This window comes from Trachurus japonicus, chromosome 4, assembly GCF_045865225.1.
Source record: "Trachurus japonicus isolate A0001 chromosome 4, Traja_1.0".
Lineage (NCBI taxonomy): Eukaryota > Metazoa > Chordata > Actinopteri > Carangiformes > Carangidae > Trachurus > Trachurus japonicus.
In genome coordinates this window covers 26,678,546-26,696,077 of record NC_140910.1, presented here as the reverse complement: position 1 = coordinate 26,696,077, position 17,532 = coordinate 26,678,546, and the positions used below count along the sequence as shown (strand labels likewise).

Below are 17,532 nucleotides of genomic sequence, written 5' to 3'. Positions count from 1 at the left end.
TGTTGGCGGCGCTCTGATATTTCTTTCCCCTGTGGATCAGGTTGGAGTCGCTGGAGGTGGAGCTCAAGCTCAAGCTGCCTCACATGTTGATTTGTTACTTGTTACACAACTTTAAGACCCACTGGTGTAAAATCTGATACAGACCTTCATGGTTGGCAGAGGGTGAATTAACTTGGTGATCGCCTGGCTTCACATTTAGCACACAACAAACGTCACTTTCCATGTTTAAATAGAGGTTTTGATTTTTATCTATATTGTGTCTTTTCTGCAGTAACCTCGACATATATTACCTGAAACATACACTTTATAATAAGTACACACTATTAAGCATTAGTTAAGCATAAAATACTGAATTCATCATTTGGAACGCATGAATACTCATTAGTATGTAGTGTATAAACAGTTAAAAATGTTTTACTCATCACTGATAAGCACTAACTGTATTTATAAACTACATACTAATGAGTATTCATGCATTATTAACAAAGAATTCAGTATTTATTAATACTTAACTAATGCTTAATAGTGTATACTTATTATAAAGTGTTACCCCTACCTCTTCAGTGAAAAGCTTTACATCATTACTTGGAGTCTCTGATGCTTCTTTCCCTTTCTTTTGCACTTGGGGAGATGCGACTGGTTGCCAGATTATGTCCACTGGCTGCTTTTTGTTAGAAGCCATTTGCTTGATGAAGGTCAAGCAGCAAAATGTTGCAAGGAAACTGTTTAATCCAAGTTGCACAGGATTTTGTAATTCCTACCCCACTGCCTCCTCACTAAATACATGTGCAAAGTCCCTCCTGAGTCTTTTGCATTTAGTTTTTTCAATTATAATCCAAAACACACACTGTCGGATACTGACATCCATCTAAATACCACACAGGGAGAGTGAGACGTTACTACAGAGACAGGCTGAACCAGGACTTCAGGTTCACAAACTCTTCATTAGACTAAATGTCAAACGCAGCGGAGCCAGAACTTTTCCATCACTTCTTATTATAACTTGGCCAAATTTAATTAAAATGTGACTTGTTTGACTGAAAGTGCATATTGGAAACGTTCTCAATATTAATCCTGAACTTTTCTAGATCACAGAAAATGCAGGACATTAGTTGTGATTAACTGCTTTGCAAAGACATTAAAGCCAGAGAGTCTGCAGCTTTTTCATCTTTGCATTTCTCTTAACCAATTTTACCTCCTTTTAAAACTCTATCTTTTTCAATTGAAAGATTTCTGAGAAGGCACATGTATCACCTCATGAACTTATAGGAAACAACTGGCAATAAAAATAACAACACACATGGCACTGTGGGTGACTAATTTTTATAACGCAGCTTGAGGTCTGTTTTTGTTTGTGAAGACACTGCCTTCCAGATGGGCTAGAAAACTGCCGGTTAACGATGAGAGAGGAGGAGACTGGATGTTTTTTTATAGCTGCTGCTTCCTCTAACAACTTTAGAACGTCTGAAGCCTCTGAAAAAATTTAATCGTGCAGCAATTACACATATCAGAGTGGAGCGGATGCATTGTTTTTGGTTGTTTTGTTCCTGCACTGCTCAGTATCTTCTGAAAACTCACAGAAGTAATATCTCCACTTGGAATAAACTGGACTCATGCACAGCTCAGTCACCAAGACAACAGTGAGATTTCGCAGTATAATGCATGGGAAACTGAGCAAACAAAGCAGCTTGTCACACACACACACACACACACACACACACACACACACACACACACACACTCACACTCACTCACTCACTCACACATCCATGCATGCATACGTACACACACACTTGTCGATGTGATTAAACACAGCAGGACTGCAGCCCTCAGCACTCTTCTCCTAACTTACTGACAGCTTTAGAAGAGTTCCCAATTATGTGTGTGTGTGTGTGTGTGTGTGTGTGTGTGTGTGTGTGTGTCACACAGTATTGTCCTCCAGCAGACAACCCCCACCAGCAGCAGCAGCAGCAGCAGCAGCAGCAGCAGCAGACCCCCCAGGCCTAAGCATGTCTTTACATGACACTAATGCTATCTGTCTCAGTGTTTCTGTCTCTGGCTACGGGCTGAGAAACGGAGACATGGGAACATGGCGACTTCAACGCGGAGCCAGATTCAACAGTCTGATGGGACAGATAAGGAAAGACAATGTTTGGTCAGCTACAAGTGTGTGTGTGTGTGTGTAGATGTGTGTGAGTACCTCTCCGCCTCTCCCGCTCCTGGAGGAGGCGTAGAGACGTGAGGAGGTGCAGGCGGTGGAGGTGGTTGTGCACGCCGAGCTCCAAGAGGTCGTACTCCGAGAGGTGGAGCAGGTCCTGGAAAACACAAAAACACAAAGTTAATCTGAAGTTATTTATTAATATTCCAATTATTTACTTAATTAATAGTATCTTGTTTATAAGAGACATTTATATACGTGGTTAATTATCATGTATGACAAAAGAAAACCATTATATACTGTATGATCATGAGAGAAACTGAAACCAGCAGATGTGACTGATCATAATGTCGATCAATGTTTCCAGATGTCTTACCGTAATTGTTTTATATCAATACCAAACCACTGTAATGTTGAAGTGTTACTGTTCACAATCACCCACTCTTAGTTTAAGCTAGGGGGGGCAGCAAGCTCACCCCCAACTGTGCCCTAAAATATGAAACTGTCACCAGCTACAACAAACACACAGCTTCTCCAAAGCTCCATGTGTCAACAGTGGAACATGCCAAAGAGCTACAGTAACAGATGCAACAAACAGTTTGCTATTTTGCAAGACCAAGAGATTTCTTCTCTCAGCAGTTGGTGAACAAAACCTGAGCTGAAATATATTCAGCCAGCACCCAGCAGGTGGTGAGAATGAAAACCTGGTCAGAGCTTAATGTGGCTTTAAAAGCTGAGATGACTTCATTGAATAAGCACTGGCACTGTCATCGTATCTGTCTATTTTATCCTTCATTAAAAATAGATAAATATATGTATAACATTTGCTGCTTTTACAGCTGCAGTAGACTCTCTTAGTAATACTTAAAGGGATAGTTCAATATCTTGGCAAATTGGCCCATTGCCATAATCCCTATTGTCGGTGTGAGCTACAGTACCTTTAAAATGGCAGAGTAGAGCCGCAAGCTGCTCAGAGCTACACTACGGAGGCTAATGGGATTTCTTGGTTTCCCTCATCAAACTCATCAAATACACAATCCAACAACGCCAAAACGCTCTGGTGGACAAGTTGTGACCTGCACATTCACCACACTATGAGACATAACTTGTCCACCAGAGCCTTTTGGAGTTGTTTGATTGTGTATTTGATGAGTTTGATGAGGGAAAGCAAGAAATCCCATTAGCCTCCGTAGCATAGCTCTGAGCAGCTCACGGCTCTGCTCCGCCGTTCTAAAAATATCTTAGGTAACAAACCTACTGCTATGACTATAGGGATTATGGCAATGGGCCAATTTGCCAAAATGTTGAACTATCCCTTTAATGGATTGGCTCACATGTTATAGTCATGCCAGAGAAATGAGACAGATCTGACCCTGTGACCTGGTTACAGACTGAACTCTGACACCGAGCTCAGCAGAGTCTCAACCCTGACTCTTACTCAGGTGACACAACCAGAATATTTCTGGCGTCACTACTTAGGTCTGAAAGCGGTGTGGGGACACAGACAGACGGACAGAGACCAGGACGTCTCCAACCAAGAAGGAGTTCAATTCACTTTTGTACATTTCTGAAAATGACAATCCTATTACTATTCCTGTCATTTTTCGATTTGAACAACTAAGAAATATGAAAATCTAATGAATTCTTTGATTTTATTATCTAAGTGAAAACATTCAGAGCTGAGTTGATAAGCTGAGTTACATTGTGATACAGGAAAACTACTGTTGTGCTTGCTGGAAGTTGGGCAACACAGGCCGTCTAGACAACACGATGGCTCCAGCAAAGCAAAGCAAAGCAAAGGAAAAATGCCGAGACCACCGGTGACCTCCTATCATCCAGAAGTGTGTCGTCTCCTCCTCCTCATCCTGCTCCTGTCATTACAACATTGTCTTAAACACACGAACAAACACACCCTGCCTCACTCCAGCCCTCGCCACCATGGTATTAACGTAAAGTGACCCCTGAAACAGAGCAGTGAAGGAGCAGGAGCAGGCACGAGGTTCTTTGAAGCAGAAATATACAAAAACATACAGACACAAGTAAGTGGAGCACACTGTCATCACAGGACACTCCCAGCTCCAACCAAGGCCTTGTTGTTTTGGTTTCTGAACAATACGACCATTCTCCTCGTTCATCACAAACACTGCTCTATTTAGACGACACAAACATACAGTGGGCAAATCCATGAACACACAAACACACACACACACACACACACACACACACAAATACACACATAAAAGCAAAGCCAAGCAGTCCACAATCAAATTACAGTCACTCTTAGTCACATACAGCAAGTTAGGCTAGATGTAATACACTCACCCACAACCACACGCACATACCTGCATAACAGAGCAGCCAGCCGCACACATGCGCACACACACACACACACACTCAGAGTCACCCACTCAACACGCATGTGCATACACACTCATGGATGAATGTTGGTCTTTCTATACTTACCAGGACACTCATTCACATAATGAATTCCCATGGCCCCTCAGTCTAATCTTAATCACCATAAATAAACGTCTAATCTTAATTTAAACCAAACTCTAATCTGCACCAATCAAGACTTTACCCACAAAGAGTCTCTTGTTTTATGAGGATCGGCTGAAATGTCCTCGTAACAATAGTGTTGTCCTCACAACCATAGAAAGACAAGCACACATACAGCAAAACAAGTCTGAAAACAATAACAACTGTAGATGTACAGATACATAAACAGGAAGGTTAAAGTGCTATTAAATCCCAAACAGAACTAAAGAGGTTTAGTGTGAAAGTTAAACATTGGCTCAAGCAGCAACAGAAATGTGAACATTAATTTCTTTAAAGTCATTGTCAATACAGCACTTTACTAATGTTTAATGCTCAATTTAACTTGTGTTTTAATCTGAAATTTACAACTTGCAACTGTGTTTATTTATTCATGGTACCTATTTACCGTATTATCCACTGGATTTGTATCATTGCATTTATTGTATTCAGTATATTTTATTCTATTCTAAAGCCTGACCGGGGACAAAGACTGCAAATTAGCTGAAACTAGACGTCTTATATGCATCACATTTTCCCATTTTCTGTGGCAATGTTGTATGTATTGTCCCTGTTAAAGTCTCTCTCTCTGAGTCTTATTTGTTGGTGCAAGCTATTTTTAGAACGGCGGAGCAGAGCTGTGAGCTGCTCAGAACTACAGTACGCCACGGGGGCTAATGGGATTTCTTGGTTTCCCTCATCAAACTCATCAAATACACAATCCAACAACTCCAAAACGCTCTGGTGGACAAGTTGTGACCTGCACATTCACCACGCTATGAGATAATAACAGAACATTACGAGACAGAGTCGTTTTAGAGGTAAATTCATGCAAAACCGCTGATGCATGTTGCCTTCAGGGACAGTTTTTCAGCTAGCAGTCTCTGTATTTACCTCTAAAACAACTCCAAGAACATCACATGAGCCTCCGTAGCGTAACTTGCACCGACAAATAAAGGTAACAAACTTACTGCTATAACTATAGCGATTATGGCAATGGGCCAATTTGCCAAAATGTTGAACTATCCCTGACTCTTCATTAGTTCTACTGTTGTTAACATGAGTAACACAAACCTGTTGACTGTGTGTGTGTGTGTGTGTGTGTGTGTGTGAGAGAGAGAGAGTGACATGGTTGGCATATTATAGGCCTAATCTATCTCTACATCTATCTCCCCCTCCCTCTATCGTCCTCATCTCCCTCGTGTGTCTAACAGCAAGTTGACATGTTTTCTTTTTGCGGATCACGCCGAGCTGAACAACAATATGAACTCTCATACCATTGCAGTGGAGAGTTGACACAGCAGTTGTGAATGTTGGTTTTGCCCGCGTGAATGTTGTTGCAACGGTGAAAAGGTGCAAAGAGAGATGCAGACAGACGCAGGGATGTGATCTAAAATATTTAAAAACCTGCGTGAATCAATATTTTTTGATTTTTATCATCATTCATCATCACGACTCCGATGATATTTGTGGTTGAACACGTTGTTGTTCACCTTCCTCCTCACTGACATCATGAACTGTTACGGTCCAGAGTTGATGATGTTGGCTCGAGTTGGTTTTAACCAACAGTGAGTGTTGTGTTAACGAGCAGCCTGGATGGCGAAGAAGCACTGAGCCGAGTGTTGTTGTTATAGTATCCAGAGGAAGGGTTAGCAACGCTTCGCTGCGCTCAATATGCACAGAGAACGGTCAAGAAGAGTCTCAGATCAGAAGCTGCAATGTGTCTGTGCAGCGGCGATAAAGAGAAGGTTGCAGCAGTTGCAGCCATTGGCCGTGCGCGCAACGTTTCTATCAACTGAAGGATTTCCCATCAGTGCACAATGAAATTTGCCTGTTGTGTGTCGATTTCAGCACCACGGTAACACAGCATCTTCAGTCTGAACTCCATCATGGCTGAATGTGACTTCAACAACACTTTATTCTGTCTTCATCTCACCTTGGTCCCTCAGAATCTCTCTCTTTTGCCACTTACACCTTCTTTTACATAAGCTTTACACTCACTAATTACCCCAGTGCATTCTGGGTAAACATTAGCAGGCCAGGAGGCGATGGAATAATTCATGTCTTATTGGCTAATCAATTTCCTCTCCAAGCCAATGGCCGTGTAGCGGTCACAATAAAACAGGCTGGATGTTAAAAACAGCCTCCACATCACTGTCTAATAGCTCTGTGATGAAGTTTTATTGGGCCGCTGTGGGAAACACTCTCAATGATCACCTATTCTTCCAGTTATTCTGTTGAAAAAGAAACATTTAATTTTACTGGAATCGCCCCTTAAAGAGACATGATGAAATATATCATATATTATTAAAGGGATAGTTCAACATTTTGGCAAATTGGCCCATTGCCATAATTGCTATAGTCATAGCAGTAGGTTTGTTACCTTTAATTGTAGGTGTAAGCTATTTTTAGTACAGCGGAGCGCAGCAGCTGGCTGCTCAGAGCTACGCTATGGAGGCTAATGGAATTTCTTGGTTTCCCTCATTAAACTCATCAAATTCAACATCCCAAAACTCCACAGCGCTTTTGTAGACAAGTTGTGAGCTGCACAACCACCACGATATAAGATAATGACGGAACGATACGAAACGGAGCCGTTTTCGAGGTAAATTCATACAAAACCGCTGATGCGCGTTGCGTTCAGGGACAGTTTTTCAGCAAGCAGTCTCCGTATTTACCCTGTATTTACCTCGAAAACGGCTCCGTTTCGTATCGTTCCGTCATTATCTCATAGCGTGGTGGTTGTGCAGGTCACAACTTGTCTACAAAAGCGCTGTGGAGTTTTGGGATGTTGAATTTGATGAGTTTAATGAGGGAAACCAAGAAATTCCCTTAGCCTCCATAGCGTAGGTCTGAGCAGCCAGCTGCTGCGCTCCGCCGTACTGAAAATAGCTTACACCTACAATTAAAGGTAATGAACCTACTGCTATGACTATAGCGATTATGGCAATGGGCCAATTTGCCAAAATGTTGAACTATCCCTTTAAAGGGATACTTCACCCAAAATCGATAATTCACCAATCATCTACTCACCGTCATGCCAAGGAAGGGTTTGGAGAACTTTCAGAGTCATCAAAACGCTTTTGGAGTTCCAGGGGGGGTCCGGCTGGCAACGGATTTTCATATAATGGCGGTGGATAGAGCTCACTTTTGAATCATCCTAAACACACACTATGAAACATCCTCCATACTGCTCGTCTGTGCTGACCCAAGTGTCCTGAAGCCGCCACATGGAAAAGTTGTTTGGAAAAAATAAATTTGATCTCTGTTTTGTTGTAGCAGTGGCTCCTAGTGGCTGCGCGAGATTTGCTGCGAGATGTTCTTCTGTGTTTACATCACACATCCAATGGTTTACAATGACGAACGAACATCTCGCAGCAAATCTTGCGCATGCGCACAAACATCAACAGAGCCGCTAGGAGCTACTACTACAACAAGGCTAAAAACAGAGATCACATTAATTTTTTCTGAACAACTTTTTCATGTGGCGGCTTCAGGACACTTGGGTCAGTACAGACGAGCAGTATGGAGGTATCTGGATGTTTCATAGTGTGTGTTTTGGACGATTCAAAAGTGAACTCTATCCGCCGCCATTATATGAAAATCCGTTGCCAGCCGGACCCCCACTGGAACTCCAAAAGCGTTTTGATGACTTTTGATGGATTATCAATTTTGGGTGAAGTATCCCTTTAATGCTGCTGTTTCTATAAAGACATTTTTTGCAGAGAGATGCTGCTCCCAGTGTCCACTCCACCCCCACTGAAACGAACCTGGGAGCAACGTGGCTAATCGCTGGGATGTGTTTGGTTTTTGCTTCTGGTTTCTCTCTAAAATCATTTGATTTCAAGCCATCGTCATCATCATTTGAACTTTCTGTCTCCTTCCTTTCAAGTCTGGAGAGGACAGATGATGTTTGTTGTTTACTTTGCTGATCCAGACTTTCTCAAGAGGTCCAGGAATTTGCTTCTGTAGCTTCGTAGGTGTGTTTGGTCTATTGCTGCCAGTTAGAAACAGGGAGTTGAAAACACTTTGTGTGCTTGTATTACCTCCACACCATCATACTCCTGCTCCAACGGCGTGCAGTACTGTGGCAGCCCCAGCTGGCTCAGCCATCGAGAGATAGACTGGTGCTTCATGGCGACACATATGCACACACATGCATGTAGGCAGATGGTGGCACCTGAAACAGAGAGGGAATAAAGAGCAGTTAAACAACATTTCACACAAAGGCAATTGAACCGTTGTGCAATAACCACTTGTATTCAACATACACAAGATCTGAAATTACTCATCTCCCTCTCTGTTCAGTGACCTTTCACAGCTAATGCCGTTGGAATCTGTCAGTTTACTGTCAGCTGGCTTTTGGAAAGTACGAGGAGACATGAGTAATTTAAAAGTTCGGAGCAATTTTAAGGAGTGGGTCCTGGAGGACGACCTGCGAAAAGCAAACACTGAAAAGTTGTGGGAGGTTTCACTGAAATTATCCAAACCAGTTCAGGCAGTGTGAGATACAATTTGATACAATTCAAGGCTGCACACACACACATACTGCACCATGCTGCTGGAAATGTTCACAGAAACATAACCACCACATCTGTGTGAAATGATCTTAAGATGAGGGAGCGGTGATTTTACAAATTATATGTGATTAGTATGAGTTAGTTTCGGTTTCTTTGTTTTGAAGCATCGCTATGAGGATGCTGGTTTAAAGCCATGCACCTTAGAAACAGGTAAATAACAGGCTCCCACTGGTTATCAAGTTACAGCCCTGAGAAGCTGCACATGTAACACTGGAATGCAATAAGGCAGATGGAGCATATGTAATGTGAATTATCTTCAATCAACTGTTCATATGATTCATTGTTTATTATTATTGGCCCACTGCATTGCATCAACTCAGTGTGTGACATTGCATATGCATATATACTGTATATATATAAATACTGCGTGTGTGTACATTCAGGTCTGTACAGGAGATATGTCAAACACGTTGATTTATTTTCCACAGCAATGCAGTTCTGCAGCCAAGTGTTGTTCTTTATCAGACTAATGGGTGATTAGCAGCAGCTCTACAGATTAACTGAAGCTGGTGGTGATGAAGTCTCCCTGCAACTGAGCATCAAACCCTGTGTCTGTGCTGCCAGTCAAGATAGAGCCACAAAACATTAAACAGAACATCCGAACTGGATACCCGCATTAAGAGCTGATATCACCCAAACAGCCCTGCTTATTACCACCATAAATCATTTTACCAACAAATACCAGGCTGTCACTAAGGAAACATACACACGCATGAACACAAGGTGATGAAATGATCATTTATGACAGTGTCCTGTTACACTAAATCTTCTCTAAAGTACAACGTGAACAGAATAGGTGTCGAAAATTAGAGGGTCTTAAAGCCTTTCAACACTACAGTAAATCTGCAGACACAGCAGAACTGAACAGAAAAATCAAAAGTGGTTATTGATCATAAAAGTAAAAATGCACCAATACTGTACAAGCTCACTTTCAAGCTTTGCTGAGAGTAAATATAAATTCACATTTCCCTCAAGTTTGGTTGGTTTCCTCAAATCTCCTTTAAGAGGTGTGAAGGTCAGTGTGGCCTTTAGTGCAGTAGAGTGACTGCAGCTCTGAACTAAACTACAAGCCTTTGTGTTTATCATTATGATCAAGTGCATACATCACGTTTTGGGTGAAATCAGCCAAAGCAAAATACCTGATGAATATTCATTTCTTAATTAAAGGGATGGTTCAACATTTTGGCAAATTGGCCCATTGCCATAATCCCTATAGTTTTAGGAGTAGGTTCATTAGCTTTATTTGTTGGTGCAAGCTATTTCTAACAGAATGTTACGAGACAGAGTTGTTTTAGAGGTAAATGCAGAGACTGCTTGCCGAAAAACTGCCCCCGATGGGAACGCGCATCAGCAGTTTTGCATGAATTTACCTCGAAAACAACTCTGTTTCGTAACGTTCCGTTATTATCTCATAGCGTGGTGAATGTGCAGGTCACAACTTGTCCACGAGAGCGTTTTGGATTTGTTGGATTGTGTATTTGATGAGGGAAACCAAAAAATCCCACGAGCCTCCGTAGCGTAGCTCTGAGCAGCTTGCGGCTCTGCTCCACCGGTCTAAAAATAGCTTGCACCGACAAAAGGTAAAGGTAAAGGTAACGAACCTACTCCTAAAACTATAGGGATTATGGCAATGGGCTAATTTGCCAAAATGTTGAACTATCCCTTTAAGTCAATGTACCTTGACATCGATGATTGCCACAAAAACATATATATCAAAGTAATCTCTGATTATACATGTGTTCATATCATAGACATGACCAAGACATTGTAATGCAAACACAACACAGAAAAACCAATCAACTGATTTTTACATTTTTGCATTATAGATCTTTGATGCTCCTCTGAAATGCTGATAGTCTCATAATCTGCAGCCCTCAGGGATGGAAAAGATCTGATTTATATGGAAATAATGTTGTTCCAGATCAATAGAAAACAAATTTCTATTGATGGAAACAAACAATAATAGGTTTCTCTGCTGAATCTGAATACCTGTGTCTTCGTACCATTTACATTTTATTGTTTGTTTGTGTGTGCATGTGTGTGTGATGACATGTCAGAACAACAAAAGCCTCTCCAAGCACTGAGCATGTGCAGTAACCCCCCACACCCTGACCCAATCATAGTAAGTGATGTCACAGAGATGAACATGATGTCACTCCCACAACAACTGACCACTCTCCACTCCATGCACACACACACGTGCGCACACACACACATATACACACCCTCCCTTTCAATCACATCAATCTAATCTATGAGTGTGTCATCATGTAGATTAGAGAAGGAGAGTCGTTCATACAGTATATGGACTCCTGTCAGTGTCTAACACCATTTCCAGTTTAACCTAATGGAGGAGTGGAGGTCGTTCAGGAGAATGAATGACCTTTATGTTCAGTGATCTTATATACAGTTCATATACAGCAGCAGGCATCACAGGGAATAATACTTTCCATGTACAGTACTCAGTCTGGGTGATGTTGTACATGATGTCGGTGTTAAATTATTTACCTTCATTTCTACTCTTCCTCTCCTTGAATGACCTTTTCTGAAAGTTAATGACAAATGGCAGACAGTAGATGAATACTAAAACTGAACATGGACTGACACTGACATTTCAAAAGGTGATATTCAATGTGAAAAAACTGAATTCAATAATAAATCTAATTTTGGTTCTCCTAAAACAAACAAACAAGAAAAACCTCTTATCCAGTTACATGGAGAACCAAAACGATATAATCACAATGGTTCAACATATTTGTACAATATATAAATCCAATAATGACGGCAAACAATACTGTAGGTGACACTGCTGCATCAATTTGGTAAGTACTTTCCGTAAACAGAGGGCACTCAGAAGGAGAATGGAGATCTGGTCAACACAATACCACATAAACTGTGTCACGTGTGTGTGTAGTGGTGTTTGCATGTTCTGCATCTGTTCTGTACATCACCTCGTAGTAAAAAGGCATCATTGGCTCTTTCATTATACTGAGGTATAGATACACGTTGCGCTGAAGTCAGCACAAACATAACTCATACTCTTATCTTACTGCCAAGATCATCCATCAACTAAACCACAGACTAGTGGAGGTCATTTTGACAGAATGCAACATGCACTGTAACAATCTAGTGTTGCACTATATTAAGTGTGATGGTTGAAACTAGTAATCGAAACATCATAAATGAATTATCTATCGTCCAATCTATCGTCATTGCCACAGCTAAACTACACAAGATTAATGAGTATGAGGTGCTGAATGTAAAATTTCACTTGCTGATAGATTGTGAGTAGCCCATTTAGCTCACTTTTCTCACATTTACCTAGTTTTTCTATCATTTGAGGCAGAATTTCATGTAAAACAACATGTTTGAATCTAAATCTAAATGTTAAATGTTAAATCTAAATACTGGATGCTCTATAAACTGCATATCTCAGTGAATCTGACACAAAACTCTCTTTCACAGCTGCAAGTAGAGTTCATATGCAATTTACATTTTAGTCATATCTCAGTGTCACTTTGGAGCCACCACTGTGCCTAATTGCCCAGTTCACTTTCACTGATTTAAAGGGATATCACAGACGGGAAAAGGGGTCTAAGTAACGGTGCCCTCCATATAATTACCTTAAAAATGTGCTATTAAGTCTTACCGCCTTAACGACTTTGGTTAATTGAGAAGCGTATGTGGCCAGAGGATGCCAATGAAACCTGTGCAGGCCACACCCCGTCTGTCTCCAACTTGGGAGTATAAAGACTTCTCAGTGCATCTTTCAGCCAGATGATCCATGTAACAACCGAACCGAGCAACACATACTACTGAACAGCTGCGTGTCATTTTAAAAGTGTCGAGGTTTTTCCCCCCGATATTGCGAGCGGTTTATCTTGTAAAATTTCAAAAGGGATCCACATGGCAGAAGCTTTCCATCCAGATAAACAAGTGAACACTTGAATTCAATTTCAAGACTTGGTGGAAGAAGCAGTTTGAGGCTATACCTGCTGGGAAAAAGGAAGAAATATGCTTGAGTTATATGTCCTATGGGAAGGTTAGATTTTCTTCTCTGGATTAAAAACAAACACAGGTTGTCTTTATGAGACAGGAGCAACTCAGTGGGGATGCCACCAGCTGGCCAAAGAAAAAGGTTTCATCATTTAAAACTCGCAGGGATCTCTTTTATATATTATTTTATTCATAGATCACAGCTCTGGCATTTTTCCTCTTTATTTACAATAAAATGTAGATATTCCCAATCGTGCTGACAGGAGGGGGGGGGGTAGTACAGCAGAGGTCAGCACATGAGAGCCAATAAGGAGCGAGCATTGAGAATAAGTACACCCAACGGAATCAGTGAGCAAGTTCACTATCAAGAAAACTGAACCCATACTTTGTCCCAGGAGGGTTCTTCTTCCTGTCCGCTCCGCTCCTGCCTTCCCTCCCTTCTTCCTCGCTCCCTCTTGGTTTGACCTCGGCTTTTTCCCATGACCACATATCTCTGGAGCAATGTCACAGCATCCATTTGATTAAAGAGTATAAATAGACCTTCCCAGCATCCCACTCATGGAATGATCTAAACACCATTTGACAGGTGCTCACCAAATACCAAAGCAACTGTGGAATAACAACAACAACAACAACAAAGTCCAAACTTTAAGCCAAGACCACGTTAGAGGGCAATTCCTACTTTACTCACTCACTCTCTAATGTCTGTATTGGCTGCCTTTTATAGTCCAAGGGCATCCATTTTGCCAATCACATTAGACTGACACAACCCAACCAATTGAATTAAGCGGCAAAAATAACATCAGCATCACCACCAAGCCAGCTCCAGCCGCCGTTATTGAGCCAGGCAGCACAATGTTGGATGATTTCAAATCAAGGACGCGGTGCAGGGGAGATAAGACGCCTTCGCTGGGTTACAGCACCAGGCGGCAGAGCTAATAATCCAGCTGACAGGGAGGGGTTTGATTGATTTGTCCAATATGAGTGAAATAAAAAGACATGCTGAGAAGACAAACATGGAAACACAACTGTCCACTCCAGCTGGAATACACCCAACCAATAAAAATCAGTGCACCATACAAAGTTGCATATAATTTAACTGGTTAGTTATGTGAAAATGATCTTGCAACTGATAAAGGAAAAAAAAACAATGCCTAAAAAATATTGGAAAATCACATACAACCATAAAAAGGATGCACACAGTAAAGCATTGCACCAAGGCATTGCTATTCTTTAAAGGAAATTTGCATACACTTTTTGCAACTGAAATGCTGCACAGCAGCAGGTCAAAGCATCAACATGTAACTGACTCCGTTTGCAATTAAAATGAAAATGTATACACCATGTGCACACTGGCTTTGCATTGCAAATATAGAAACCAGGTCGCAAAACAAACGTGTCATTTTTCAAATTCAACGCAGAGACAGCCAAACTTCTTGACTTGTGGTCTGCGGTGCTTTTGCGGGCCCCAAATGTCTGCACCACATCACAAGACAAAGAGTACTACATAACACCTCTGACGTGACTTCTTTGTTGTTATGTGTAAGAACATAACAGATTATCAGATGTTCTGTGAACTCTCCTGAACCATCTCAGAGCTGTGACATTAAAACATTGGACACAGGTGAAGTATCATATCCTCCCTGTGGTTGTCTGCTTGCTTTGAGAACATGTCTGAAGCTGTCTGAATGTGTTTACCTGTAGGTTCCAGTAACTACTGTGTAACTGTTTCCCCCCCCAAAAAAAGGGCACTAGATAAAAACATTTTCATTTGTTTGTCTTCCTGACTTTTTATTCCTCTTGTTTGCTTTCCTTTTTAACCTTCCTATTCTCTCTAATCTGTTTACCTTTTCTTTACTTTTATGCATACCAATCTCCTCCTCCTCACCTCATAATCTTTCACCTCCATGCTAATCCCAATGTCCTGCACTTTTTATGCATCATTTTTCGTCGCTCCTTCTTTTGCATGTCTATCCATTTATCTGAGAGAGTCAGAGCCACTTCACAGCTGCCTGCATTTGCTGCACGTGTTGGAGCTGAGGATAAACCATTGCCAGAGGGGGTTTGTGAAGCTCCGTGACACCTCTCTCTCACACACGTACAGGTGCATATCAAGCGTGGCTGGGCTTGCAGATAAGTAGCCACACAGCAGCAAACATCTTATTTGTGTGAAATGCAAGATGACTTTCACTGGCTCTGTGCTGCAGGCAGAGGGGCCATTATCACACTGCACCACAGTTTTCATTAGGTTTTGAATTTTTCTCCCCTGGGGGTTGAAGTTTTGATGCACTGTTTTTTTTCCTTCACTGATCTTAAACTCTTTCAAATGTTCTCGCAGATGCTAATTTTCCCGTTTTTATTGGGTGTTTCAATATAAGTGCCTGTGCAATGTTTCTTTTATAAGCCCTGTAGGAGGAACAGGAAAATACTTTGGCACTGTCACTTAACCCCATAAAAGTATACAGTCTCCAGTCGGAGGTTATCTCCTGTACTTTTTCCTTTCAAGAATACACTCTAACATTTCTTAAATCATTAGACTGACAGTACTTAGTGTGGTATTTTTGTGGGCTGACATCATAAAGATTTATTTCAGTCTAAAAACATCTCTGGCTGCAGCTCCAAACTATTTTCAGGAGCTCTGAGCCAACATGTTTCTGCATCACCATATGCTGCGTCCTATAAAACATCCCTGTAGATAGATATGTGCAAAACACTTGAAACTAGTCATTACTTGTAAGGAATTTTATCATTTCATTTGTTTTGAATTAATGGGGGGATTTTGTACTTGCGGGGTGTAAAACATGTCATTGCTTTGTAATAAAATATTGCAACTTTATCAAAATCTAATGGAAGTTTCGTGATTTCATCTCTTGCTGATCATTTGTATGTTAAGATCATCACTTTACAAAGCAGTCCCTATATGAAAAACGTATAAGAAGAATATATGCTTGAAATTACCTACTATTAATGGGATAGCAGCTGAAAGATACTAGTTGAAAAGGGAGGTATAATTTGCATGACTCAGCTCTGAGGTAAAGGCATTCCTGAGAGGGGCTGCCATGGCTGCAGCACATAGGCATCTGTTTTTATGGAGGAGCAATGGAGAAGATCCAGCAGGACATACTGTAGGGGGGGTCCCCCAACTCAAAGGAAGGAGTATTCTTGGCCCCTTTCTCTCCTCTCTGAACATTACAAGAATCACTAGCATTCACAGTACAGTATATGAAACTATTTCATGCAATGCCTGTGCTGAAATATTAACTGCCAATCAGACACAGAGGTCAAAAAGTGCATCTGTTTGGAAATCCCACAAAGGCGTGATTTGACCACAAATAATATTCAAATTAGGCTACAAATAAAGCGAATCGTTTGCCAACTTCGCAAAACGTGCATCCTCTCAGGTGAAGCAGGCTAATATCAAATAGCAGTGAGGTTAAATATTATTCTCTACCCAGAAATGCTAATAAATTAAAGTGTCTATCATATAAGTAAGGGACATGTCTTACCTTGAGTGATTAGCAGAGAGACCGACACACTCACACAGGCGCTGCAGAGGTCCTGCTGCATGCAATCTGCACACTTTCTGCTGGGGATCTATCTATCTGTCTAACGCACAGCTGATGCAGGAGACTCTGGCTGGTGGTGATATAGGAGCCTCGTCCTGGCACCGTGAACCCGGCGCTGCAAAGTTTCAGTCGGCGAATGACACATCAACTGGAGCTGCTTGTCGGCACCTCAGCTGAGCTCTGCAGGAAGCCAAAACCCCGGAGTACCTGTCAGCACCGAGGGAGGGAGGGAGGGAGAAAGAAAGAGAGAGAGAGAGAGAGAGAGAGAGAGAGAGAGAGAGAGAGAGAGAGAGAGAGAGAGATGCTGCCTTCACGCACTGGTTCGGTCCGTGTCATTTACCAAAAACTTGTAGCCTAGCTACAACATAACAAAATGAAACGTGACGCATGAAGAGGGTAATTGTGAGATTTGAATCAATTTAAAGCTAATTAGTAAAAAAAAGAAAAAAAAGAAAAAAGTAGCAATATTAGCCTACAGACAGCAGTCTCAGCTCTAAAATAGCCTACTTTCATGATATATATTTCTTTTACAAAATAATTAAATCACACTTCCTGGAGCCTGTTTTTTGTAACTATATAGGCTCTGCAAATTAGCTTTGAGCTAAACTATGAACATTGATTAGCTGTTAGCTACAAGTGCTTACAGGTCATAGCCTAGGCTACTTTTTTTTTTTTTAAGAACAATACGAGTTTTGCA

General features: G+C 41.3%; 1 protein-coding gene across 1 annotated transcript in view; it reads right to left on the bottom strand.

Annotated features, from left to right (window-relative positions):
• Positions 1 to 16,919, bottom strand: part of bcar3 (BCAR3 adaptor protein, NSP family member) — a 76,849-nt gene extending 59,930 nt beyond the window's left edge. The window contains exons 1-3 of the mRNA XM_085775017.1: positions 16,776 to 16,919; positions 8,740 to 8,873; positions 2,201 to 2,315 (exon numbers count right to left, since the gene is read on the bottom strand). Of these exons, the coding sequence (XP_085631143.1) occupies positions 2,201 to 2,315; positions 8,740 to 8,873; positions 16,776 to 16,836 (310 nt within the window). The 5' untranslated portion in view covers positions 16,837 to 16,919. The remainder of the gene's footprint in view (positions 1 to 2,200; positions 2,316 to 8,739; positions 8,874 to 16,775) is intronic.
• Positions 16,920 to 17,532: the final 613 nt, after the last annotated feature.